This window comes from Crocodylus siamensis, chromosome 2 (genome assembly GCF_052110815.1).
Source record: "Crocodylus siamensis isolate JL-2025a chromosome 2, ASM5211081v1, whole genome shotgun sequence".
NCBI lineage: Eukaryota > Metazoa > Chordata > Crocodylia > Crocodylidae > Crocodylus > Crocodylus siamensis.
Window position 1 is genome coordinate 218,997,121 of NC_143396.1, and position 27,246 is coordinate 219,024,366.

Consider the following 27,246-nt stretch of genomic DNA (forward strand, 5'->3'; position numbering starts at 1 on the left):
GAGAGCTGCTGGCAGGAAATTGCTGGTGAGATAGCAGGCCCTTCAGCTTGAGACTGGGCTCTGGTCTTTTCCCAGGAGAGCAACAAACCTCATTTGTGGCTGTTGTTTCTCAGAGCTCCTCACCTCTCCTCCCACCTTGTGGCTCTGAGTCTTGAGGACTGTGAGGAGATGAGGGTGGCAAACCAACCAGATTGATTCTGAAATGTCCTCCCCACCTTCTTCTGTAATTCTCCCCCAGAGATGGAGGCGGAGGGGCAAGAGAGGATGGGTGAGGTCAGATGCAGATAGAGCTTCATTTCCAGGAAGTGTTGACAGTCAGCTCTGTTGGTGGCTTGGAGGCAGCAATTTCCTTGAACTCTGTTGTCACTAGCATTTCCTGGTGCTACATGGCCTTGGCACCGTCCACTGATGATTCATTTGGGAAGGGTTGGAAGCTACTGGGTGACATCACTCAACCTTTGGGTGACATCACACAGCTCCATCTTCACTAGAGACTGGAGTCTTTTGGAGTTTCAGCCAGTTGGAATGAAGTGGTGGAAGCACAAACAGTTAGTTTCCTTCAACCATACTCCAGATCTCGCCAGCAGGGAAATCCTCTGAGATTTGGTTCTAGACCCAACTCTACTGTTGAGCTTTTGCATGGCCTTGGAGAATCGTGGTCCTTCTCTGCGGTTCTGTTTCCTCTTCTCCACTCTATTTAGAAGCCCTTTGGCACAGGGGCTGCATGCCTATCTCTTCGCATAGTGCCGGACACAGCAGGATCCCTATTTCATTGAGAGAGCACTCAATAATAGAGTATCTTCACTGGGCATGACTGTCTTGGTTAAGTGTTATCCAGCATCCACACTAACATGTCTTAGCCAGAGGCCATCCTGTGATACTGGTCCCCGGTGGATATGTACCCCTCTGCGGGAATGTGCTAGGAGTGGGAATGTCAGCTCTGCCCTACAGCTGCCCCACCAGTGAGCTTCATATGGTCCCCAAATGAGAGACCCTCCTAAGACGGTCTCTCATCCCATATTCCTTCTATTACCTGCTCCCTCAAAAATACTGCTGTGGCATCATCCAGTTCCTCCTTCTGTTCTCAGCCAGAGAATCACCTGTTTTTCATTGTAAGTTAGGGGAAGGGTGATTGAGTAAACTTCCCTCCATATGCCCAGATTTACCCCATTGGCCACCACATTCCTAGTATCCCTTCTCCAGAAACGCACACATGTGTTCACACATACACACAACGATGTCTCCATTAATCTCTTCTGCTTTGGTGACTAACCAGGTGTGAGTCCTGTTCTGAGACTGGATTCCCACATCTCCCAAGGGATCCCTGCAAGGCAGGAGTGCTAGCTTGAGGTGGAGCGTACTGTGCTGTTAGGAAGCTGACTATTTGGGCTGTGGCCTTGGGCTGGAGCTGTTTGTGGTCTGTGGTCTTTGGCAGGGTGTGAGGAGCAGGGCAGCTCTGACAGACACCTATTTCCCATTGAGTTGCTGATGGATGGGGTTTGTCTGAGTGAGAAACAGAGCAGCACTGACATGACAGTCTTGAGCCCAGTGCCCCTACCAGGGGTGGCCCTCAGGAACTCAGGTTTCCTTGCCCACTGAGGAACCCCACAAAACCCAATGCCTTCCCCTTTGCATTCACAGGTGCTGAATCCTTTGGGCTATTCTCCTGTATGATCAATGGGGAGGAGCAGGAGCAGACTCACCGTGCTGTTTTCAGGTGAGCACAGATATCCTCTCCTCCTAAGCAAACAATCTCTTCTACCCAGAGCACTCACCCAGGAAGACCAGGACCCAGCCATCCCAGACAGTGGTGTTGGCCACCTCCACTGTGCCTCACAGCCCACACTTGGAAGCTAAGAAGCTTCAAAGCTCGTCACTCCTGAGGTGGGAGACCTCCAAAGCAGCTTAGATAGGGAGTATTCAGTAGGGGAGGGCACTCTTATGGCTGACAGTACGTCTCCATTGTGGCTTTGTGCTGCCCTTCTGGTCAGTAAGAATTACCAGGCTCTTCCCTCTAAAGTCAAGCCACTTGCTTAGCTCCAAGGTCACTGTTCTCCCTCAGTATCTGTTGCACAGTCATCACCCCTCACCCTGTCCTTAGACAATAGTCAGGGTGTTGGCTCTATGCCCCTAGTTGACAAAGTGCTGGTGCCCCCCTCCTCAGGTTTGTCCCTCGTCATGCGGATGAGCTGGAGCTGGAGGTGGACGACCCGTTGCTGGTGGAGGTGCAGGCAGAAGACTATTGGTACGAGGCCTATAACATGAGGACGGGTGACCGTGGCATTTTCCCTGCTTACTATGCTATTGAAGTCACCAAGGATCCTGACCACATAACAGGTACCAGTCCCACCTCTGTTGCCCTGCCCATGCCCCTCAGCCCAGGCCCACACCACTCCCTTTGCTGCTGAAGTTCAAGGCTGTTCCTGAGCCGCAGCTGGCTATTATGCCAGTCTTGATGGAGAGGGAGGAGTCTCTCTGAAGAGCATGCACTTGTCCCGCTGAAGTAATTCCAGGCTGCTGGGCCCCAGGGCTGGCATTGTCACTGGGTTTGAATTGTAGTTAAGGGAAGTTGCTTGATTGCTTTCAAGATGCCAGCTTAGGAGCAGGGAGAGACCTAGCCAGCTTCTGTCCATGGTGCTGGAGCCTTGTGCCTTGGGCCCTGTATTCCAGCTGGGCTGAAACTTTCTAGACCTTAGAAGCCATGTGTTTGGGCCCAGGTGCCATATACATACATGTGAGTGTGTGTGCATGCATGTGTTCACATTCTAATGCCATCTCTGTGGGTTCATATGCTCTCCCCTGCCTTGCGATTTTCTTCCCCAGCCCTGACCAAGAACAGCGACTGGGTGGATCAGTTCCGGGTGAAATTCCTTGGCTCAGTCCAAGTTCCATATCACAAAGGCAACGACGTGCTGTGCGCAGCTATGCAGAAGGTACAGTAGTCCCCATTCCTGGGCATCCCATGCTGAGACACCTCCCACCCTGAGGAGCAGGAGGTGGCTTCCTTCCTGAAGAACCAAGTGCCTGCTGGGGTGAGCTAGGCACCAGCAGAGACCCTTCGCTGAGGAAGGTGGGGAAGCAGTGAGTACTTACCTGTTTTCTGTAGCCTGTGCCTTCATCTTCCTCAGATTGCCACCACCCGCCGCCTCACTGTGCACTTTAACCCGCCCTCCAGCTGTATCCTGGAGATCAGTGTGCGTGGAGTCAAGATTGCCGTGAAGTCTGACGATGCCAAGGAGCACGGCAAGGTATCTGCTGGCTGCCCCTCTCTTCCATTCCCCCGCACCTTGGCCTGCCCCTGCTCCAGCTGAGTATTGTGGCCAGCACATCGTCCTCCCATCTCTCTCTGCCCAGTAAAGACAGTACAGGTTTCCCTTGCTTTATGCTGTATATGTGTTCCAGGAAAAAGGCATAACTCAAATTTGCATAGTGGGAACCCTCTTTACAATGTAACAAATAGAGATATGTTCCAAGACCTTGACTATGCTGACCTCCAGACCCATTTCTACTACTTTTACAAGACAATTTTGGCACTCGCCAACAGCAGACGGTACATACAAGCACAGGGTGGTGGTGAATGTTACTGTAATGGGGATGGCAAATACAGAAACGTGTCACAGAGAATGAGCAAGGACCAATTGCATAAGAGTAAACTTACCTTGCATATAATGAATTTTTGGTATAAAAAGGGTTATTGCATAAGAGCAAATTTGCACATACAGGACCTGCATAAAGCAAGGGAAACCTGTATCCATATGTGCAAATCACTCATTTGCAAATATATGTATATATGCAAATCTTCACTGTTGGAACTGTGTCCCAGAAATGTCATCTGAATAGCTGAAATCTATATAGAGGGTGCCCCCCTCCCAGCTCTCACCAACAGCAGGACCCATGCCCCAGGGCCCTGCTCAACCTCCTCACTGCTGAGTACACTCCTGGCCTGATTTGCTTGTGAGCTGCATGGCTTTGAGTATCTGTGAGCTACCTGTAAGCCCTTCTGCTACTATTTTGGGTGGTGCACTCTGGATCTGTACAGCAAAGCTCCTTAGCTGGGCACAGGAGGCCTCTGATTAGTGTTCAGCATAAGTAGCCTCCACAAAGCCTGCATGAAGCTGGACAGAGCCAGACTAGGCCATTGGACAAAGCTATTCAGAGAGCCATGTCCCTCCCATAGGAATGCATTTGCCCTGCTAGAGTAATTCAAGGCCACTGGGCCTCAGGGCAGGGATTTTCATTGTGTAAGAAATGCAGTTAACAGATGCTGCTGTATTGTTCTCATTAGGTTGGAAATGCATTTAAGGGATGCTGCCGTATTGTTCTCAAACTGATTCATACTGAAAGCCTCCAGTTGCTGATCAGGGCGTTGTAAATGGCAGGGGCTGAGTGACTTATTAAATACCTTTAAAATATGCATTTCCATCCAGTTTTCTGCTGAGGTTTCCTTTTCAGCAAGGAAAACTTGATGGACTCTGATGGGTAAGCAATGGCCTGGAGATTTCTACAGCAGGTTCATGGGGGTGCTGCCATATTCTACATGCTGCCACTCCCTCCTGCTCAGCATGTGGGTCCTTTGGGTTGCCTTCGAAATGAGTATGACCACCTTAAAGGAGCCCTGAGCACAGCTCCAGAACTTGCTCTTGGGCTTTCTGTCATAGCAGGGCTTACTGACACATGTTGAAAAATACTGCAAGCTTCCCGCCATTCTAGGTTTTGCCACATACAGGGTGGGAACAAGTTTGTAGGGTGTGATTCACAGCAGTGCTCCCAGGTGCAACACAGAGGTTGTGTAGACAAACCTGCTGCCTCTGAGCTGAGCACCTCCATGTGAAAGCTGATTGAAATGCTAGATGAAATGCTGTGCTGGTGGCTAATGCTGGTGGCTGGTGAGGAGGAGAGATGGCAGATTGCAAAGGGTAAATTTCGAGGGGAAGGTGTGGTTTCAGAGCTGGGCACTGGGCATACTGATGCTCTGCAGCCCAGCTCTGACTGTGGCCCTCAGTCCCTGCACAAAATGCACCCGGAAGTTCCAATCCTGGCTGCGCACAGCTCTGCCCGTGCAGCTCAGTCCTGACATGCCCCCAGTTCTGGACCTCTGCCTTGGCCCTGTCCATGCCTCACAGGGCAGCACTTCCCTATATTACAGTGGTAGGCAACTTCATCTAGCTGTGGGCTGGAATGATTCAGCCCGAATTGGAGGCAGGGAGACATTAGGACCCTGCCACAACTGGTGCTTGTCCCCACAGTGCCAAATGGATAATGCCCACAGATGGCATCCCAGCCATCGAGTACCCCCATTGTGTCTGTAGGCTGGATCCAAAGGTCCTGTGGGATGGTTCTAGCCCATGGGTTGTTGCTGCCCTTTGTAGGCCTCTCCAGAGCAGAATCTCTGCCTTGCAAATAGTACAAAAGTCTGATGGATGCATGTCCATAGGAGGGAGATGGGCAGCGATCTGACTCCCATGCCCCTTAGAGACAGCCCCGCATCGGAAGCAACAGAGTACATCTGACAGCTCCTTTCTCTGTCCCACAGGGAAACAAATGTAGCCATTTTTTCCAGTTGAAGAACATCTCCTTCTGTGGGTACCATCCAAAGAACAACAAGTGAGTGCCTGTGGGGTGGCGGGGCCTCTGTGCCCGCTCCTGGATGGAGGGTACCCCACCTCAAATTGCTCCCCCCCATACACTTTGCTTGGGAGGGAAGCTTGGACTAGGAAGCTGCCCACCTTCTCTCCAGTTTAGGGCCAGGATGAGTCCTGGGAGCTGGAAGCTTTCTTGGAGTTGGAGTCCCTGAAGCTGTGGGCAGGGTGTGGAGGGCAGTGTGGGACTTGTCGGCTGAGAGGGCTGCTGCTGCTGCCATTCAGATCCAGCCCCAGCCATGGGTAGGAGAGTGGGACAGACCTGCCTGCAGGGCAGGGGTGAACAGAGGCCAGTGCAAGTGGAGGCCAAAAAAGGAAGCACAGTGCCAGCCCTTTTGTTCATTCCAGTGGTGGAGGGTGGCTGTGCTGATGCCAGCCAAGCCCAACCATAGCATGAAGATGTGTGGACAGGGGTGACTCTAGATATGTTAAACCTAGAAACGCCCCCCACCCATGATGGTTTCATGTCCTTTTATCTGTATGCCTCCCTGAGAGCAGGTCCATTGGTCATGCAGGAGTCAGGACTCCTGAGTTCTATTTTTTGCCATGCCTCAGTTTCTTTGTCTACCCACGTCTTTTCCAGGATGCTGCAAAGGTTAAACAGGACTGTGCAGAGTGCCATAGATTCCTTGGCCATGGCTGCTAAAAAAGCCCCTATTGCCCCAATTGGTATAAAGTTGAAACTTTTGGCAGTGGAAACATTTTTCCTATTGGGGAAATATCCCCATTTCCCTTTCCCCAGGGCTGGGCACTTGTATAAACCACCTTTTGAGACCCTTTTCTCCTAGACTTCCCAGCCCAGCTCCATTCCCCAGGCTCCAGGCTCAGAAGAGCCAGGTCCCCTCCTGCTTCAAAGGGGAAAGGGAGCCCTGCTGTAGATAGTGACCAAGTTCTTGTGTTGCTGGTCTAACAGCCCATGCCACCTGGATGGCCGGCAGCCTGGTGCCTGGTCTCTGCTGCAGCCTCACACCTCCTGTCTCTCCTCTTCCAGGTATTTTGGATTTATTACCAAGCACCCAGCGGACCATAGATTTTCCTGCCACGTCTTTGTCTCTGAGGAGTCTACCAAGCCACTTGCGGAGTCTGTAGGGTGAGCTGCTGAGTTGCAGGTGGCTTGGAGGAAGGGGTGGCTCATTCCTCCAGGGCAGAAGTTATACCTTGGGGTTGGGCTTTGCTTTGGGGCACTGCTGCCTCCCCCTGAATCATGGGGGGCGTTTTTCCTGGCAGCCTGGTGCTGCCTAGAGGAGCTCTTGGAGCTGCTGTCCTCTCTAGGGACAGGAGCAGAGACAATTGTGAGGTGATGGCTCTGGAAACTGGATGCTGGAAAGGAGCCCAGCTAGTGATTTTAGGAGAGTTCTACCCCAAACAGCCAAGGCATTATGTTATGATTGCTATTGTCTGGGCTAGGAACTAGTGCCTAAAGGTGGAAGGCTCTGAACCCCACTCCCTTCATCCCCAGAGCAAGCCATCTCACCCCCAAAACAGTTTAATGGCCACAGCAGCTCTCTAACCCATGTTCTGTGCCTCCCTCTGTGTAGCCAGTGCTCCCACAAGCTGTGGTGCTCCCCATGGTGAAACACTGTAGTTAACCTGACACATCTCAACAACTCCATGGGGAGACATGGAGTTATCTTTCTAATATGTTCTTGCCATGTCCTCTTTGTTGTGAGATATCAGGTGAACAGTTCAAGGATATTTGGCATCCGCTCCCCTGTGGAGACAACTTTGTTTACCTTTTCTGCAAAGCTGAGGTTCCCCTGCACCGCAGTCATTCACACAGGGAGAGAGGCAAAGCATCCAGGGCTCCCAGACAGCAATAGGCTCAGTCTTCTTCTTGACTCTGGGCTGTACAATCACCAGTAGCCCTGGGAGAGGGCTGCATCAGTACTCCCAGGAGTCAGTCACCAAGCTGCTCCTAGTTGAAGTGCACAATCCCAGACAGCACTGAAACTGAGCCCTGGCTAAGCAAGCCAGCCTCTATGGCACAGGACACCTAACACAGTCTTCACAGAGCACCAGATCTAGAAGACCAAGGAATTGTTCCTGGAGGGCAAGAGCAAGAGACTGCTGCGCTGGAGATCCTCCAGCTGGGCTGGCAGAGTAGACAGCAGGGGCCAACCCTGGCCTGCACCTTAGGGGTTAGACTAGAAGACATCTGAGTGGCCTTCCCAGCACCATTTTCCAGGGATCTATGAGAATAAAGCACTGGATTCACCCAAGGGCTGGGAGCCTATCATCTCAAACTTTGATAAGCGAGAGAAAGCAAGTAACAGAGAGGGTGTGTTGGCAAAGGGCACTTAGCTTGGCTGGTGGCTCTGCTCACACCCAATGTGGTGGCGCCTCCTCAGCCTGCTCCTCCACTCTTGTCTGTTGCAGGAGGGCTTTCCAGCAGTTCTACAAGGAGTATGTGGAGTACACATGCCCCACAGAGGACATCTACCTGGAGTAGGGGGCTGGGCCAAACGCCTCCCATACAGACAGGGCCAGCAAACGTGCCTCTTCCCCAGTGTGCATGGACAAGCTGCTTTGAGACTGGAGGAGAAAGAGGAGTGAAGCTGGGGATGGTTCCCTTGGTGCATGGAGCACACACCCACTCCCCCTGACTTTTCAGGACTCCCCTTCCTTGGGCTGGGGGCTTGGGGTGGGAGGGGGGAAGGGTGAGAAATGGGGTTTATTGTAAAATACTCTTAGTTTATTATATTGAAGAAGCATCAATGCCGCAGGCACTGCTGTGACAGCATAGGATGGGGCATGCCTGGGTAGGGGGGCCCTGGAGGGGTAGGGGCAAGCATGCGGCTAGGGGCACTGGCCCCAGCACAGGCCAGGCTTTGCTTGCTGGCCCAGTGGAATGGACGGGAGAACATTCATGCTCCTCTCCCCCAAGCGCTGGAGTGGTAGCACCTCCCAGCACGCAGCTTCGCTCCTGCCACCATCCCACCGTGGGCTGATTTTTAATTCTGCGGTCAAGGCAAGCTCACACCAAGAAGCTGCAGCATCAGCAGCAAACAGGAACCAGTGCAAGGAATAGAGATGTCCGAGTCCCCCTCTCCCAAGGGAAAGGGGCCTGCATGTGGCAAAGAGAAGTTACTGCTGAAAGCCTAAGGCCCAGCTGAAGGGTGCTAAGAGGGAGATGGACTCGGCCCAGAAATTCCTACAGAGGGGCCTGGCTTTTAAGCACCCTGCTGTTCCCACCCTGACAGGCTAAGGTGCTGTCTGGTTTCCAGGCATTAGCCCTGGCCTATGCCGAGACATGGTGGTGGCCTGTTCCCCTCCCTGCTTAAAGGAGCAGCCAGGGAGGAGCTAGGAGTGTGTAGGCCCTCCCTACTCTAATTGTTTATTGGGAAGTGGAGGAAGAGAGGCATGGAAGTCCCCTGCCCCCTTCTCATACAGCTGTGGGGGGTGGGATGGTGCCCCTGCTTCTCCCCCACCCACTGCAGCTGCAGGTACCAGGGCTGAGGGGAGCAGCTCTGACCCACCTGAGCTGGGCTAGGCATCCTGAGGAGCATCATCTGCAAGCACAATGCGAGTCCCCCATGTCCAGGATGGAGCTGTCCCCCTTGATGGGCAGAGGGGGTGGGGATGGAAGAAAGAAGCACGACTGGGGAGAAGGGGCTGAGGCTGGCAGTGAGCTGTGCTGAGAGCAATAGAGCAAGTGCCCCACCCTTCCCTGCAGCCAGCGGTCTCTGTGCTCCAGCTGGATCCACTGTGATGGTAACAACTATTAAACCTGACCTTTCATGGAGCTGCGCTACATTTTCTCTGTGTGTCACCCACTCCTGTCACAGCTCTGCTTCTTGGGCAGTCCTACTCCACCCCACTCTCTCCTGATCACCTGTAGTGTCTCAGAGAGCCCCCAGCCCTGCTGGCCTCACCTCACTCCTCAGAGCCAGGGGAGATCAAGAATCATTGCCTGCAGCTGCTCTGACAACTAGCACCAAGCAGTAGCAGTCTCAGTTTTTAGCACCCAGGGCTCTGGGATCCCCACAAAACTCAAAAAGAGATGCACAACCTGTAGAAAGGGAAGGATAAATTTGAAGGACTTCTGTCTTCAGCTACAACCTCATCTCCAGCAGTAGAAGAAACAAGTGGAGCCTACAGACCTGGCCCCCAGCCCCCATCTTGCGGGAACCCCAACATGGCATGTTCCCTAGTAGCTCATAGATTGGCATCATAGTTATACTCATTCATGTCTGGCTCATCCCGTTTGCTCTTGCGTGCTTGGTACAGGCCCTTGGGCTGTGCCCGAGTCTCTTGAGTCAGGAACTGCAGTCGCTTTGGTTTAATGCCATAATCTGTGGAAGGGCAGAGAGATTGGGAGCTGCTGAGATCCATGAAGACTGCGTGCATACCCCTACTCTGGGAGAGACTGTTTCTGAGAATCATCGAAATACACACTTGGGGACTGTCATGCTAGCACCCACCAGAGAGCAGATGCTACCACCTCAGATGGGAGCAGACAGTAGCTGCTCTGACCTTCTTTTAGGGAGGGGAATTCACCACCAGTAGTGAGAAGAGAATGGATTTAGCGGCCTTCTTGAGGGCTTTCCCTTGGACCTAGCAACTGGATATGGAAAAGGAGTAAGAGGAAAGAGATGCAGTTTGGATCCCTGGCCAGCCGCATGCAGAGTGCGACTGCTACCATGACAGTCAGATCTCTTGAGTACCTATATGGAGCAGGCTGAGCTCTAGATATCAGGGTTGCGGGACCAGCTAGTGCCGTGTTAAGTGAGGTTAATTCTGTTAGCTGGATTAGCTGGTGAGACAGCCATTACATCACTGAGGGCAGTCCAGGGACCAAGGCCAGCTTTCTTCACCTGCAATTGGCTCTGACTGTACTGTCTGGGGAACAGACTGGCCCAGACATCTAGGGATGGCAAAGCCAAGTCCCGTTGGAGATTTAAATAGCCCCTTCTCACAGAACCCTTCCACACTTGGACAAGGCACCTGGCAGGCCCGTCTTTACTCCTGGGAGCAGGAATGCTATAGAGAAGCCGAGTGTGGAGTGACAGGATCATAACACTGATCCACAACAGCCCTCCCTTTCCTTTCCTTTCCTTGTAGACCAGTGACTGGCAGCCAGCAAGTCTAGAATGGAGCCAGGCTCTCCACCTCCCTGCCTCACAGGGGTCCTGTCTAACCTCTTTCCCTGCAGCACATACCCAACCAGCTGCCCAAGAAGTACATACCATCCACCAGGCCAAAGTGCTGCTGTGGGAGTTCCAGGGGAGCAGAGAAATCCTCAGCAATGGATTGGCTGGGCCTGCAAGGGATGTGCAGAGTCAGGAAAGCAAAAGCCTGCAGAATGGGGCTGGAGATATTCCTTGCAGCAGAAGCTGAGGCCGCCCAAGTGGTTTCCCTTTAAGTTCTTTATTGGACACTCATCCCTTTCTCAGACATTCTTCCCCAGGTCTGAGCTGTACCCTCTCCCCTCCCCCAAGATTAAACCCAGAGGTCCTAGAAAGGAGCATATAACATAACCTGCCTACTTGCAACTGAATGGTGACTTGGACAGGGGCTCCTCTCATTGAAGGAGCACAGCCGGTACAACTAGCAACCATGCAGTGCAAGAGGCAGGCCCTCTAGAGCAGTGTTTCCCAACCCATGGGCTGTCCCAGAAGTGGGTCACAAGAATATGAAAGGGTTATGAATAAACTTTAAAAATGGATCAACAAACTTGAAAAATGGATTCTCCTTTAAAGGAGAAAAACATAGAAAACCATGGCTTTTCCCTTGCAGGCTGGCAGTTTCAGCCCCCCACCGCATTTCCCACACACAGCTCCACCCACTGGCAAGCTGGGGCCTGAGGGCAGCAGGTCAGGAGTGAGGGGCACTGAGTTGGGACTGGCCATTGGTGTTTGTATATGGGTCATGGTACAGAGAGATTGAGTACCGCTCTAGAGAAAGGCTGCCCAGGCACATGCGTTCTGAGCCACACTTAGAAGCCAATCATCTCCCCGAGCCAAGGACAGTAATTCCCTTAACTAGGGACTGAGCTCTGGGCAGCCCCTATAATACAGTACACAGCTCCCTAGCTGCTTAGGGAAGAGTATGGGCTCAGCTAAGCTAGTGTCTGGGCCTTCTGCACACATTTCTAGGACAGGGAGAGGCAGTTGGACACCTGTGTAAGTCACATTACCTTTGGGGCACAGGCACAGGGAGTACAGCTGCCAGGAGGAGAGACAGAAGGAGCAAATACAGGTTCATGTCCTCCATGCAGTCCAGCCCTGCTGAGGCCAGTCCATGCAGAACCAGACTGGACACAGCTTCCCCACTCATCAGTTGCCAGCAACAGAACACGACATCACCAGTCCTTCTGGTGATATCACAAAGGCAGCTAACTTTTGATATGAATTACATTTAGGCTTGGCAGAATTTGATTTTTATTTTTTTTTATACAATTTTTTATAATTTTAAGCATTTTTTTATTGCTTTGAATTTTCATGCATGAAAATTAGGGATATGGGGGCAGACAATTTAGTAATGACAGTATACTGTTAACAGCTTTATAAAAATCACACAACTATAAAAAGTAAATATCCATAAATTAATAAATCATACCTGATCACACAGTCACGCAGGAGCCAGGTAGGGCTCAGTGGGAGTTTGGCCCCTGCCCTGATCAGGCAGAGGTTTGGCTCCTACCCTGATCACACTGGGAGTTTTGTACCTGATCCCCAGCTGGGACCTGGGCAGAGCAAGTGGCCAGTGGTACCAGGCTCCTGGCTGCCAAAAGCCCTGCCCCCCCCCCCACCCCACAGCACAGGCCTACCACCATGGCCCCCAGGTGCCGCAGTGGCTGCCCAAGGAATTCATGACAGCACAACTGGGGCTACTGCTACCCTGCCTGCGGCACCCTGGGTTTCCTTACCCTCATCCTGGATTTTTTTTTTCCATCCCCTTTCTACATCTTTCCATGATTACTGACTTTTTGGTCCATATCAGGTGAAATGGATGTTTATTGATAAAAATTTAATCCTGCCAAGACTAGGCACATTGGTGCATGATACCGGAAGTCAGGGAGGCCAGCCTGGTGCACAGAGAAGCAGGCTGGGAATGGTACAATATGCAGATGCCAAGACAAAAAAAATCACATACACACACTCTGCTTTGAGGGTAGCTGTGGTGGGAACACACAGCAACACCTATTTTAGGCCCCCTTCTGTGGCCCATGGTGCCATGGCTCAATGTTGAGTTACACTTGGGTGTTATTAAGCAGTGGGGCATGTCCCAGGGACAATTTTGCTGTTGAGTGAAAGTTACTACAGGGTGAAGAGCATCTATATTGGGCAGGGGCAAGCCAAGACCACAACCCTTCCAGGCCAAGGATCACCCATAGCTCTGGGTCTAGGCATCTGCAGTGCCTGGCTGCCCCATCTACAGTTGTAATGGGACAAATTGGCTCCACTGTCATTCTTCAGCCCACAAAGATTATGCAAAATAAGCTACTTTTGTTGTCCTGCATCCCCACTGGGCCACCCTCCCCACTGAGTTCTGCATACAGCCCATTTGTAAATGTTTGCTGAACTAATCTATCCTGCTTTCTACCTCCTCACCCATACCAGGCTCCTGCTCCCTGGCTGGCAGCTACTCCACAATCCCTTGTTAGCACACATTAGCGCTAGACAGGCCATCTACATGCTGTGGCACTCAATTCTCGCCTGGGAGCCACAGGAAATTAGATTGAACCAACCACACATAGCACCAGCAGGGAGAACAGCAGTCTACAACAGAGCAGTACAAGGGCTGACAGAGCACCCAGAGAACATATGACACACACAGTGAGTCCCTAGGGGAGCCTGGTTTTTTCTGCTGGAGCTAGCCACAGCAGTGTTCAGCTACATGGCAGCTTATACTGCATGATGGTCCACAGTGCATTTGGACATGGGAAACATGCCTGCCCAGAAAAGCCTGCACCTCAGTGCACAGCTATGTGTAAGACAAGTTGCCTTCAATAACTGGTGCAAGCAGGGGGTGACAAGAACTGCAGCATCTGTCACCACACTGAGGCTGGGAAGAAGCCAAAGCAGACAAAGGTCCTGATGTCCTCCCCCTCTTTCAGTTTCCTCAGCAGGTGGAGGGAAGGTGTCACTATGATGCAAGCAGCTCGTGTGGCGTGCCTCAGCCCTGGGAGGCAGAGACGAAGGGGTCCCAAAAGCATTGCCGCCTGGCTTTATTCTGTGCAGCTGTACAAAAGAATCAAGTGCTTCCAAAAGGGGTCCATTACCATCACAACCACAGCCTCCAGGTTGTGTGGGTAGCCAAAGTCTCTTGGTCTGTTATCCATTGCTAGATTATATAAAAGAAGTCACAAGCACCCCTGGAGAACAGAAGTCCAGTCACCAATTGAACAGGAAAATAGACATGATAGTATTGTCTCCCCAAGCCTACACGTCCTCCGTCAGGACAGCCAGCTGCTGTCCAAGTCAGCCCCCACCGCAGCAGGGAAAGGCCTTCTCCGTGTCAGCCCCAGTTATAGAAATAGATTTTCTGCCAGGCTGGCAAGTAATCCATCAGTGGCCCTGAAATGAGAGAACAGAGAGATGGGATGAGCAGGAAAGCAGCCCCTCAATCCCAGCCCACAGCTTTCTGCTACTCCACTGCCAGGTTTGTCCTGACCCAAGTCACCAGCTCTAGGATGGGCTCACAGGGAGTGGAATGGGACATGGCACATCACTTGAGGCCAGACTTGAAGCTTGGTCCATGGAGGAGGTAGCATGTGAAACACCAGTTCCTCTGCCTGGCTCTTATGGGAAGGGCGCTTTCTTTGATGCTAGGACTTTCTCTTAGGAGTAAGCTATTTCATGTTCACCACGGGGCAACGTATGTACACAGGTAATCACCACTGACATGCTGTTAATCACACCCTAGTTCATCTTCATAGAAACCAGCTCATATGCCTTTATCCTACATGCCCAAAACATACTCAAGGTCAAGATATTGGTGTAGGTGTCCTGATGGTAAACACCCACACAGATAAGTCTCCCACTTGGCTTCCAGCCTGTGGCATCTCCCCAGCACACAGACCTCTTCCTTACTCCAGCATCCCCTTTCAGCCCCATGGCTCCAGCCACCATCCACTTACTTGTGACAAACCCAACTCCAGGCACATAATCAGCTAGCAGGCGCAGCAAGAAAAGGATCCTGCCCCTAAGGGAGAGAGCAGGCATGAGTCCAGTAAAATGCCCTTACACCCCTATCTGCCATGTGTACCCCCCTCCTCTGGCTTTTGTTTTGCTGCCCTCAAACTTTCTGCATGCCACACTACCAGGTCCCCTTACCAGGGTTTTCATGCAAAGTGATATTAGTGAAGTGGGGGGCCTGAGATCGTTAGCGTAGCCTCAAGCCTGCTCTACATTCCCAGTTGGTAGTGCTGTCAGCACAGGCTCTAGAGCCCCTTCAGAGCCCCCTGCTCATCATGGTACGAGACAAGTTCCTGTGGAGGGGCAAAAAGCAGAGCACCCTTACTCTGAGTATCGGTCATAGAAGGGCGATCTCAGCAGGTAGTACAGCAGCAGGATGGTTCGGCGCCTCAACTCTGTCCGCTCCCGCTTGTTCAGGTTTTTGATGTCACTCAGTAAGCTCAGGCTGCAAAAAGAAGGGTAGGCAGCTAGCTCACAGGAAGAGCCCCTTCAAGACCTGTGGCTAGGGGAGGGGAGTTTTGGCATCCAGCCCCCTCTCTCTCTGCTCCATGTGGCGGGCTGAGCAGGCTCCTGGCTCCTCCTCCAGGGGGAGCCTGAAGAGGAATGAAGGCAATAGTTCTTCTGCAGGAGCAGTCCAGAAAACCTGGGTGTGCACCATGCCCTCCTCCCACCAGCAGCTTCCACCAGCAGAGCCTCCCTACTCCTCAGTGCTCGGTAATAGTGGGATAAATTGGGGACAAGGGAAATAGAGGGGACTTGGAGTTCAGCCAAAGTCCCTTTTCCCTTCCCCACTCTCCCCCCACCCCATGTGGGACCCAATGCGAAAGCCCAGAAGGCCTTCTTCCCAGACCAACCTTGTGATATCCAGGATTCCTGAGAGGAGCCAGGGCTTCCATGATCTTTGGCCCCAGACCCCTAAACTCAACACTGGGAACAGAAGGGTCAAGGACTGTAGACAAATGATGTGCTTGGCAGGAGCGGTGTAGGAAAATGACCCTCTAGGCCACCCTACAGGTCTTCCCCAGTGCCCAGACAGCTTAGATCAGGCTTGTCCAACATATGGCCCGTGGGCTGCCATGCGGCCCCCCAAGCTGTTTTCTGAGGCCTGAGGTGCTGCGACAGGAAACAAAAGTAAACAATGTATTTTCGTTTCGGATGGGGGGGGGGGATGCTGGTGATGTGATACTGCTTCCTGTGAGGTCTTTGAATACGGCTTGCCAGCCCACTGGGTGATAAAAAGTTCATGATCTGGCCTCACATTCAAAAAGGTTAGACACCCCTGGCTTAGATGCTCTTGGCTGGCAGAGACTCTGTGACCAAACCCACGGAAGCCATGGGTCACTTGCGCTGTTCAGCCCCATTCTTCTAGCTCACATGGCTGAGATCCCACAGGGACCCAGGCAGAGATGCTTCTGTCCTGATTTCAGTGTAAGAATGTAGCAGCGTAGGGGTACAAGAGAAGGTCCAGCCTCCAGACAGTAACCTTATGTGTCTGGGAGCTGGTGAGCTTGCTACCAAGGAGGTGAGGTGAGAAGGCCCTAGATACAAGACAAGGTCTCGCTGGATTGCCTTAATAAAGAGGAAGGAGGACTCGGCATCCCTCATGTTGACAGGGGCTCCAAGTGAGGTCTGGCTGCCCCACAAACCTAAGCCAGTGGCGCACTAAGGCTGCAGTACCCTCTGCTGGTGCACAGGGCACACTACATGGTCTGCCAAGGCCCAGATTAGGATACAGTGGAGCAAGGGTCGGGTGACGTAGATGGATTCTGCAATGGTTTCCTGAAGCCCCAGAGGGGTGGGAGCCTGGTTCATCTCCTCCGTCTTTCGGTTTTGTTTCTCTTCCCTCTGCTGCAGAGACCCCCAGTGCCTGGACTGCAGGGAAGGGGCTGAAAGAATTACAGGCAAAAACAGAACAGTGTCTCCCTGAGCCCCTGCTGTGCAAACGCTGGCCTTTCAGACCCTCCCCCACCTTCAGTGGGAGGACTTTGATCGGGAGAACTTTGTGGAAGGCAGCAGTAGGACAGCAGGGACTGTGGCTACCCTCCCTTGATGAGGAGGGGGTTGGTAACAGTTGACAGAGGCAGCTTCCCTAGGAGCATCAGCAGACATTAAGAGGTACCCTCCTGAGAGGGTAGAGCTGGGAAAAGGGGTCTCTAGGATACCCGGCCACATCAAGGCACAAAAAACTTAATGCCCATGCTGGAGGCTCATCTCCCTCGTACAGGCAAAGAGCCTAGGCTGGCACAGAACAACATACCAGACCCTCTGCTCTTGTATCCTCAACCACACATCAAGGGACACAAGCCAGGGAGAGGCACAGGACCCTCTCCAACAAGCCAGCACAGCCCAGCAACTTACACTGCCCCCATAGGAACCTACATTCTGCTCACAGAACGGGTCTTGCAAGCGCAGGGGCCTGTGCCTGTGTCTAGCCTGTGCCAGAAGCCAGTCTGACCAGGTGCAGGTACTTACTGCTTTTGAGAGACCTCACAACACGGTTGCAGCGCCTGCCAACGTATGCCAGATCCTCCTCTGAGGGGCTGCCCTCCACACCTGCCCAGAGAGAGGTGCCACAGTGCAGTAAGGGCTGCAACTCCAGATTAATGTTGGTCTGAGGTATGAGAAGAACACCATCCTTCCCTTCCCTCTCCCTGGACAAAGCTCTCAGTGCAGCCTCCACGAAGAGGCCAGCCAGCTGCACACAGATCATACTGAGTGATCTGGGTCTGGATGCAACATGCTTCAGTAAAACTTGGTCCTCACGAACCTGCAAACTCTAAGCAAAGCCAGGCAGAGTGCTGGAAAGGGCACCTCCACAAATATAGATCCTCATGCTATTCTATTCTGACTCTCAAGCCAGACTTGCTGCCGTTCTGCTATTCCAGGCTCAGGCCCTTTGACCAGTTGTCCTGTTACCTGATTCTGGCTGACTGCTTAAAGCAGCAACACTGTGATGCTCCCAAGGGACAGATAGGGGCAATCAGGAAGCAGTGCAAGGCTGAGGGCTAGCAGATGAACTCTCATGGCTTCCCTGCTACCCAAACCACCTGGCCAATGGGGACTCCCTAAGAGAGCTGGCCGGATGACACGTGTGCTCCATCTTGCTCCCCCCAACCACTTTGGGCAAGCATCCTTCTCCCCTAGAACATCTGGAGAGTAGTAAGTGGAGAAAATCCCAAGGCAACGGACTCACCTTCTGGGTGGAGCTGCTGCCCCCTGTCCAGCGGCACAATGGGAGGAGATGTCTGGATACCAGCTTTGTACCACAGCAAAAGCAGGAGGCGCAGGATGGCTCTGCAAGGCACACACAAGCCAGGAGCTGTAAGCCTCAGGCCTGCACTGCAGAACCCCAGCTTCACTACAAGGCAGCAGCCTCAGGGTGGGGAGCACACACTTCTGCCTCCTAGTGAGTGGGGCCCCAAAAACCACTCTGCACAAGACTACAGCAGACACACAGTCCACTGCCCAAGCTCTCTCCTCTGCACTTCCTCAGAACACCATTGGCAGGACTGCAGAAAGGGGAGTGTACCCCCTGGATGGGAGTTTATTGCTCAGTGGGGTCCCAAATGCACAGAGCTTTGGGGACTGGGACTCTGGCATCTTCTCCCATCAGCTCAGATCCATGGGGCACCAGGAAGGCAATCCCTCTGTTGCAGCTTGTGCCAGCAAGCTCCCATTTTGCTTACATGCAGCCTTGTCTCCTCCTTCAGGGGCACTTACTTAGCCAGCTGGATGAGGACAATGATGGTCCATCGACCCATCTCACCCCACACCCTGGCAGTCCCCATCTCAGCAAAGACCTCCACACACTCCAGCACACTCAGCCAGGTTAGCAGTTTCTGCTGGGGTAATGACTGCAAGACAAAGTGGAGAAGAGTGAGAGGGGGCAGTCTCAATTACTGGGCTGAATGGGGTTTGCCTACGCCCAGGCTAAAAGTCCCACTTCTGAGGGTTTCAAAGGAAGAAAGGTTAACCACAGACTGTGCAGACCCATTATCCTGAGGCCTGCCTGAGGGCCTACTCATTTCACATGTGGCTTTCAACTATGAACAGCCAAGAGCAGCTAGACTTCGCCAGTTCACTGCATCTTAGAGAGAGCTAGTTAGCCATGTCAGTCTGAAGTTAGGCAGAAGGCAGTGTATGAGGTGCCACCCTGATCCAACTCATTCAGAGGCATGAGCTTTTGTAGGCTATAGTCTACTTGGCTGAAGGCTAGAAGTGGACTTACAGACAGCAGAGGGACTAAAAAGAAAGGAATAAAGTAATTTAAATACAAAGGATATATCAAAATAGGCTATAACCTATGAAAGATCATGCCTCTCTGAACAAATTAGTGTTAGTGTAGTCTAGAAGTTGTTACTGTGACCTGCCTCACTGTATTCCAGTCAGAGAAATGCCCTTTTCACTGTTGCACAGCAAGACGCACCCAAAAAAAATCACAGAGGAGGGAAGGTATTGGAGCAGTGGGCTTTCTAAAGGGACCCTTGTGTAAAAGCCTAGTGTTCTGGGACAAGGCGAGACTCTTACAAGGAAGAAGCAGACAGGTTGTGCAGATTCTGCTTGTACACAGCACAGCCCAAAAGGGAACCCCCTGGACCTGATTCTGTGCTGTAGCACCCAGCAGGTGCAGCCCAAGAGAGGGCAAGGGCTAAGGTGGCTTTATGATTCCTTTGTGCACCCTAGATTCTCACAGACCAGCAAGGTCCAGCATTGGTCATGGGTGCCTCTAAATTATGGCTGTGTTCCCTGGGCTACTCAAGGACTTCACTGCAGAATGCTCAGGCCTCTCCCCAGAGCCAACATGGAGCACTGCAAAGAGGCCACAGCTAGGGCCAGACTAATAGCTTCTATGTAAATAATCCTGAGAGCAGACATGCCCTGCACCTTGCTCTTCCTCCCAAGCAAAGGTCTCACCACAGGCAGGGTCCGCTGCAGTTCTTTTCGGAGAATCCAGTCATTCAGCAGCACCAGGAGATTGGAGGCAGAGTATACTAGAAAAAGAGAAAAAAAGAGCACAGAGCGACTATAGGTCACAGAGGAAGGGCGACCAAAACCACTGAATGGAGCCACAGTGGGAAGGTCTGGCTGTGGCCAAGTTGAGGGGAAAATTCTCTCTGTGTGGGGTGTGGGAAATGAATGGGTAGGATGGACAAATATCTGGATGCTGAGAGAAAGGACACATCAGGAGCAAAATGAGATAAACAAAAGGTGCTGAGAGTGTTTCAGGGACATGATACAAGACTGAGCCTGGCCCAGAGGCAGGTCCATGGCTCCACACACATTCCTTCTGGTTTCACCCACATCCTGGCAGGTACTTGAAGGTTTTAGCACATGATGTGAGAAGCATCCCCCTCTGCCTGGCTCTTGAAGGCAAAGGTAATACATGGCTAATGGTAAAATGGCAGCCATATTAGAAGGGCCAAGGAAGCCTCTGGAGAGAAACAATAAATCCTGCCATTCCCAAATGGGAGGAACTGGGGGGAACCTCACCCCACTGCCCCACCTGAAATGACCCTTGCAGCCACTGAATTACCCCTGCTCTGCAGCATCAGAGTATGTAATTTCAGACCGGTGCCTCTTGTTCAGTACAAAGCCTGGACACCCTCCCCCACTCCGTGGTAATCTCCACACTACAGCTGTGGCTGGCAGTTACGGTGGCTCTCCAGCATACGTACCAAGCTCAGATAGTTCATGAGAATCAGAAAAGCGACCTGGGAAATGAGAGAGGAAGAGGTTAGTGGAGGGGTCATCACTAAATCAAAGATCATGAGACTCATTTCCTCAGAAGAAGAGTTACATCAACCCATGCCCGTGGAGCGCTCGCAGCTTGGCACAACTCGGTTGGGAGGAAGTGTCCACAGTCCTCAGGAAATGCTCCCCTGTCCTGAAAAAGTCAGATAGGCCCTCGATTATCACACCCTGCCCGCTTCTGGTCAAGCACTTGATGGGCAACCCTCATTCATCTGTTTGAAAGAGCCTGCCATTGCCTGCAGGAAGCCGGGAGGACGAGGGTGGGAGTTTTACAAGTTCAGGACTGATGCTCCTGCCTCTCTGGGCAGCTGAGCCAGCTATAAAGCAAGACTGAGGAGTGTATGTGGGCAGTCGGCTGCTCCCCAGGCTCTGGCAGATGGGGAGCCTGGCCCCGACCAGCCCTTCACACCTCACCACACACCTCCGAGCAGAGGTTGAAGCACACACCCTGCTGACATCCCAGACCCTTTCACTGGAGCGGACCCCATTTTCTAGGGTTCAAGCACCGGGGCGCCCCGGCCTCCTATGTTGAGGCGCACAAGAACCAGCTGCTTGTTGGCAGCCAGCGGCCGGCACGGGACAGCAGGTCCCTACACAGGCTTGAGCAGCTAGCGTGTGACCGTATACCATATACATGCATATGTGTGTGTGCATGTGCCTGCATGTGTGGGAGACGAGTGAGTGCACAGGCCTCCACGGCGCGCACACACGTGCAGGCACATCGCACTCCTTCCCGCGGCGGAGGAAAGCCGGGGGGGGGGGGCCGGACTCCTGGGTCCCCGGGCCGGTACCTGGCAGCAGGTAGGAGAGGCCGCGCACGGTGCCCTCGAGCTGGGCCGTAGCGGCCGGGTGCCGCCGCACGTAGTCCTGGTAGCGCCGGCACAGGCACCGTAGCCGCGCCCCGGGTCCCGCGCCACCACCGCCGCCGGGGGCCGCCGCCATGGCGCTGCCAGGCCCGCGCTGCTTCCAGGTGGCAGCCCCGCGCCTGCGCAGCTGGCAACACGGCCCCCCGCCCCGCTGCGCCTGCGTCCTGTGGTCCGTGAGGCCACGGCTTGCCCGGCCCCCTCAGGCACCGGCATCGAACGCTGAGCGGCCAGGGCGGGGAATCGAGCGCAGAGCGCACGCAGCTGGGGAGGAGAGTTAAAGGGCTGGAGCCCGCGGGCGGCGGCGGCAGCGCATCAGGTACTGGCGGGGGGCGGTTCTGCGGGCACCTGCTGGCGGGGGGGCGCACCTCTTCTCCCTGTGCCCAGGCAACCCCTCGCACTGTGCTGCTGCTCGCAGAAGCTTATACACTGCTGAGCCAGTCAGTCTGCAAGCTGCACCTCTGCCTGGCTGCACCCCCTGGGTGCACTGCCTGCTGCTGCTGGGCACCCCGGGGCCAGGTAAGCGGCTGTGGCACTACCATGTGCCTGGTGCAGTGGGTCCACCTGGGCTCTGGCTCCCATGCCACCTGCAGGGTAGGGACTTGCAAGAGGTGCTGTAGTTGGGGGGTGCTTGGGAGATGGGGTCCCCCCAGGGGCTGGTGTATTTGGGACTTGCTGGGAATCCTTCATCTCTAGGCCCCAGCAGTGCCAGCTGTCCCATGTCACCCTTGATAAGTCCCCTCTGCTTAAAGGTTGGTTTTGAAATGCTCCCAGATCCACCTCTCCTTGGGAGCTGCTTGGCTGACTGGCCTGGGTGTGCAGTCTTTCCTCAGGGGCGCCTTGTTCCGAAGATGGCACAGGGTTGCTGTGCCAGCCAGTGCTGGGCTCCATTCTGCAGGCCAAGCCCTGGCATTGCTGTCCAGGGGTGGGCAGCACTGTGGGACTTGCCTGCCCTGGCTGTGGAGGGCCCCTCTCCAGCTCCGCCAGGGGCTCTGATCATTCTCAGCTCGGGTGCTCATTGTTTATCTCGCCTATTACTTGTCACCTACCCTTCAAAGCAAGAAGCCTGAGGAAGGGAAGAGTTTGTTTGGCTCCAATGGTGCCCACCAAGCACCTGCACAATGGAGGCAGAGGTATGCACATGAAGGGAGTGGTTCCTGGGGACAGGCTGTGGCCATCCAACCTAACCTGTGGCCACCCACTCTAAGGATGAGCCTACGCCTGGCTGAAATCTGCAGCTGAGCCAGAGTGTATTGCTTGTTCCTCTCAGCCCCCATCAACGGGGTTTTCTCCTTCTGGGAAACATGATCAAAGCATAGCAGGCAACTCAGAAATGACTCTAGCTCTTTCCAGAATGGCATCAAACTGTGCCTTGAAGGTTTGCTGGGAGGGAATGGGCAAGAGAGGTGGCAGCGGCCAGTGTAGGGAGAAATGGAGCTGGGTGCTAGGGAGGGTCTGCCTGTGTCTGTGCAGTGCATCAGCCCTGGCTCTTCCAGTCCCTGGAGGCTGCCCTACACAGAGGTGGGTGGGGTGGAGGACAATGAAGGTCCATGCTCCAGGTTCAGCAAAGTGTGGAGCAACAGCAGATCACCTGGTTAGACTATTCTGACTCCTTGATCTTATTCTATAGCCAGTCTAGTCCTCTAGACGCATCCTCTGTCATCAGCTTGTAAAACTCCCACTGTCATCCTCCTGGCTTCCCACAGGTGATAGTGGGCTCATTAAAATACACAAATGAGGAGTAGCCCATCTAGCAGTTGACCAGAAAGGGCTCATACCAAGGAGAGGGGCTGGCAACTGGAAGGGGAAGCAGGGGCTGCAGGATTAGGGGTGGAGGCTGGGTAGTCTCTTCCCCCTATCCAGTATGTACTGGGGTCTGAGCCCTTCTTCCTGCCCCATGTCATAAGCTTCATATTCTTTGGGCCTTCTGTGCTGTGGAGGAACATGTAGGGGCTCCATCCCTGTGTACCAGGCCCAGATTTGGAATTAGGAGTTTAACAACTCTGCTTTTCTCCTGTCCCATCCTGCCTTCAGCTTGGACAGCTCTATCACCTCCCAAGCTTATCAGGGCATATGAGATGGCATGGAGGAGGATGGAGTGGCTCAAAGCATCTGGTCATGATGGAGGGGGCACTGGAGAATATGGAGAGTTGGAAGGACTGGATGGGAAGGAGAGGTTTGGAGCTGTGCAGGGGGGTGGGGTGAGCAGTGGGTTTTGTCTGCCACAAAACTCCCACATCAGTGAATGAGCAGTATTTATATGATCTTGTTGCCATAGTGACAGAGCATCCCCTTATTGTATTTATCTTCTCTAGCACCACTAACATCATTTAACAGATGGGAACTGACACAGACGATGTGACTTGCCCAAGGTCGCATGGGAAATCTATTGTTGAGGGAGGCATTGAATGAGTCCTAGGTCCTAGCCATTGGGCCATCCTTGCCCTCGTGCCCTGTTACATCTGCTTCCCCTCCATGTTAGTCCATCCACAAAGTCCTTCTGTCATCTCTCCAGCTCTTCCAGCTGATGCCTATCCCCTCTGTTGGGAGGACAGTTGGGCAGTGAGGATAGACTACTGGATGGGTAGAGAGATGGGAAATGAGGTATGGCAGCAGGGGATGGGATACAACCAGTGTGTTTTGAGATTGGGGGTAATCATTGCCCAGAGTGAAAGCAGTGGAGAGAGAGACCTCATGGTGGCTTTTCTGCCTTGTTTCTGGGTTTGCTGTATACAGAGCAAGAGAGTGGACCAGCATGCTTCTCCGTGGTACTGTCAGGAGCACCAGGCAAGCAGCTCAGGCATGCCGTAGATTGGCAGCTGCTGTGTAAAACTGACAGCTGCTGTTCAGTAGGTAGTGCAAATTTGTCATGATACCTGCTAGGTGAAGCCAACAGGAATCTGGCTTCTGGTTTATTTCTGAAGCACCACAGGTTTAGTGCTTCTGACATTTCTTTGAACTTCTTTTTCTTGAGAAATTCTGGGAAACTTGATTTGGCTGTGAATTATAATAAAATCAAATTTCTAAACATTCAATTTTCTCCAGAGCTAGAAATCCTGTGATTTGACCCACTCAGGCATATATATGGCCTTCTGGTAGGCGGTGCGTGCAGCAGTATGATATACGAAGCAGCAAGGAACAACTTATGTGCTAATGGCTTCTCAAGTGTTAGTTAAACATCCCCTTCATATTACATCTAGCTGAAACCAGTAGTAGGGAAGAGCTCTCTGTTGTGGGGGAGATGGGTAGAGAAGACACACAAGTCTTATCATGTACTTAACTGCCATTTTGGGTTAGCTACAGGAATTTTTTTCAGGATTTTGAAATACAGACCACATTTAAAACAGTTGCTGCCTTCTCTGCAGCACCAGTCGTTGCATGTTTCGGGACAGGACCATGATCACCACTCTGTTGCAACACAGCATTTGGGAGTGGCTGGACCCCTTTGGAACTGCATAGCTTCCATTAGCCACAGCAGCACCGCACCCATGTAACAACAGCCTGAATGGACAGTAAGAAAACTTCTGTTATCAGAGAGAAGGCTAACTAACTCCTGGTGCGAGGCGGAGAGACAGCTGTTAGTATGGAGTTAAGAAGGCCTGATGACATGCTTGTGCCACCCCAGAACATTGAAACTTGAAGCTGCTGAAAGCCTGAATGAAGGGTGAAGGTACCTGCTAACATCACCTTAATCCTGCCCTCTTCAAGCAATTGCCCAACATGCCTGTGACATGCCATGCTCTGCTCCTGTAGCTATGCAGGGTAGCTGAGCTGTTTTGTGGGGGAGAGGAATAGAGCACATGGCCACTGTGGCAAAACCTAGCTCTTCCTTTTGCTAAGGTAAAACTTGTACTTAAGTGAGCAGGACTAAACAGAAGCTACCTACACGCAAGCACTGTGCTGACTCCATGACTACCCTGCTCCCCTACACACAGAATTCCCTCTCGCCCTGCACTTTTGGACACCCCCAGATTGAATTATAACTCACTGCTGGCAATCCTTAGAGCAAGCAGATCCGTGTGCGCCAATTTTGATGCAACCTATAGAACCCAGCAGTGAAAGGAGGCACCCTGGATCTCTCCAGTACAAGTGTAACTTGCTTGGATCATGAGGGGCAGGGTGATGAGAGGGGCTGGAAACCTCTACCACATCCCATAACACAATTGCAGCTCTGTAGAGATCCTCTTCAGTCATTCCTCCTTCTGCTCTGTCTGGCAATGGAAGCACTTGGAGTGCAGACAGGTAGTTGCCAGGGACTATTGCCAGCTCCAGTTCAGGTTGGGCGGGCAGGTGTACCAAACACATGGTTTCTGATTGATCAGAGGTTTGAATTTGTGCAATTTGACTTTCTGAAAAGAGACATGGATGCTATTGGGCAACCTGAACTATCCATTAATCAAGCATTTCTTCAACCTGAGATGAGTTAGGCCCAGATTCCCATTTCCCTGCAGGCACTTCTGAATGGAGTATGTAAGAAAGGACTCTTGAGTATAAGGAGCCTTTATGTCAGAAGGACTGTGTAGGAGAAAACTTGAGATCCGCTGAGAACAACACCCTCACACCAAGCGCACGCTGACTGTGGCCCTGGGGGCAAGTTCAGTGCAGGATGTCAGGACTGCTATGACCTCTGCTTTCAGGGAAGGGCCTAGGTTTTGTCAGACAACAATTGGAGATCAGGCTGTCCAGTAGAGGCAGCCTGTCTTCAGTTAGAGGGGGCATGGTCCTCTGACTTCCCCCAGGAATGGGGTACGCGTTGCTGGTCTGTCCCTGCCAGAGATGCCCTGGCAAGGTGTTGGCCTCCCTCCTTACTCTATCTCCTTCTCACTCTCCTTTTCTGCTAAATCCCCACTATACCCCGTGAGCAGAAGGCAGGCTGTTAGCTAGGGGGCCCCTAGTGTTTCCTGATGAAGATGGCGAAGGATTCATTTGTGGGGGTAGGGATGGGCTGTGACTTGAAACATGAGAGGTCCCCATTTGAGAGGCTGAGCTCTGGTTCCTTTGGCTTCTGTGTTTGCCAGGGTAGGTGAGGGTGGAATGGCTCCTGGCTGGGCAAATAGTGAAGTTCAAGCCAGAGCTCAGAGTGCTGAGCAGGCCTTCACACAGCACTCGCCATCAAGCGCAGCCTGGGTGAGGGCAGCTGTGTGTTTCTGGAAGTCCTTTGGTTCAAGGGCAGGTGGTTAGTGGGCAGGAATGGGGAGGAGAGGACCAAGCTTAGCACTTCTCAGGGCGTGAGTGGGAAACCAAAAGGCAAGCTGCTCTGCTGGTCCAGGCAGTACTCTGACCTCTCTGTTCAGGAGCCTGCTTGCTTTGCTGCCAGTGCTTGCCTTGGCTGGGTAGCTTCTGCACAGCATTTGGGGAGACTGTTGCTTGTAGAGCTGGGAACAAGATCTGGTAGTAACTCCAAGCAGTCCTGCTCCTAGGCCAGTATCCCTGAAGTGTGCCCAGTGGTAGGCCACGCCAACTTCCAGGCCTATCTGGGCCTATAGTACCCATCACCACTGGAGAGCTGTAGACAAAGGTGTTAGTTAGGATTTATGGGCATGCATTTGAATGTTGATGAACTACAGTCCTGGGCACCCTGACTTCTGGGGAGGGGGTTTCTGTGCTGGGAGCAGTTGCCTCCTTCATTGCTTGTCATATTCAGGGACAGTGGTGTGGGAGAAGGGGACGTGACCAGTGTATTGTACCCTTCAATCTCCAGGAAGGACACTAAGTGCTAGTGTGGTACTGGGGTATGGAGCAGTGTTTCAGGGTGAGGTGTAAGGGACTGCTGCTTTTCTGTTGTGTCATGCATCTGGCTCTTCTCAAGAAAGTTGATACCCCCTGCCCGCTTTCGTCTAAGACAATGCATGC

The 27,246-nt window shown here is 52.8% G+C and overlaps 4 protein-coding genes across 9 annotated transcripts in view; 2 read left to right on the plus strand and 2 right to left on the minus strand.

The window, feature by feature from the left end:
- MAPK8IP1 (mitogen-activated protein kinase 8 interacting protein 1) overlaps positions 1-9,381 on the plus strand; it is a 60,449-nt gene extending 51,068 nt beyond the window's left edge. For both annotated transcript variants that reach the window (XM_090033005.1, XM_090033006.1), the window contains 7 exons: positions 1,642-1,717; positions 2,165-2,337; positions 2,824-2,933; positions 3,129-3,248; positions 5,534-5,604; positions 6,631-6,729; positions 8,016-9,381. In XM_090033005.1, coding sequence (XP_089889131.1) covers positions 1,642-1,717; positions 2,165-2,337; positions 2,824-2,933; positions 3,129-3,248; positions 5,534-5,604; positions 6,631-6,729; positions 8,016-8,088 — 722 coding nt within the window. In that variant the 3' untranslated portion in view covers positions 8,089-9,381. The remainder of the gene's footprint in view (positions 1-1,641; positions 1,718-2,164; positions 2,338-2,823; positions 2,934-3,128; positions 3,249-5,533; positions 5,605-6,630; positions 6,730-8,015) is intronic.
- Positions 9,382-9,794: 413 nt separating this feature from the next.
- FREY1 (Frey regulator of sperm-oocyte fusion 1) lies at positions 9,795-11,915 on the minus strand. Its single transcript, XM_090034958.1, has 3 exons — positions 11,776-11,915; positions 10,826-10,899; positions 9,795-9,931 (listed from the first exon to the last, which is right to left on the minus strand). The coding sequence occupies exons 1-3, from the start codon at positions 11,913-11,915 to the stop codon at positions 9,795-9,797; spliced, it is 351 nt and encodes a 116-aa protein (XP_089891084.1).
- A 75-nt stretch (positions 11,916-11,990) lies between these two features.
- On the minus strand, positions 11,991-21,552 carry PEX16 (peroxisomal biogenesis factor 16). 2 transcript variants are annotated; one of them, XM_090033017.1, is made up of 11 exons: positions 21,322-21,551; positions 20,455-20,490; positions 19,694-19,770; positions 18,500-18,633; positions 17,973-18,073; positions 17,252-17,332; positions 16,513-16,665; positions 15,634-15,706; positions 15,105-15,224; positions 14,722-14,786; positions 11,991-14,158 (listed from the first exon to the last, which is right to left on the minus strand). In XM_090033017.1, exons 1-11 carry the CDS (start codon positions 21,470-21,472, stop codon positions 14,100-14,102), a joined length of 1,050 nt encoding a protein of 349 aa, XP_089889143.1. In that variant the 5' UTR covers positions 21,473-21,551; the 3' UTR covers positions 11,991-14,099. The 2 variants fall into 2 exon arrangements, with proteins under 2 accessions (XP_089889143.1, XP_089889145.1); XM_090033019.1 differs by lacking the exon at positions 17,252-17,332 and having other exon boundaries at positions 21,322-21,552.
- A 37-nt stretch (positions 21,553-21,589) lies between these two features.
- The window catches only part of LARGE2 (LARGE xylosyl- and glucuronyltransferase 2), a 47,245-nt gene continuing 41,588 nt past the window's right edge, over positions 21,590-27,246 (plus strand). For 3 of the 4 annotated variants that reach the window (XM_090033010.1, XM_090033007.1, XM_090033015.1), the window contains exon 1: positions 21,590-21,712. The gene's annotated coding sequence lies outside the window, so the exon portion shown is untranslated. Of the gene's footprint in view, positions 21,713-24,887; positions 25,064-27,246 lie in introns of those variants that run through there. The other variant, XM_090033008.1, reaches the window with a different exon arrangement.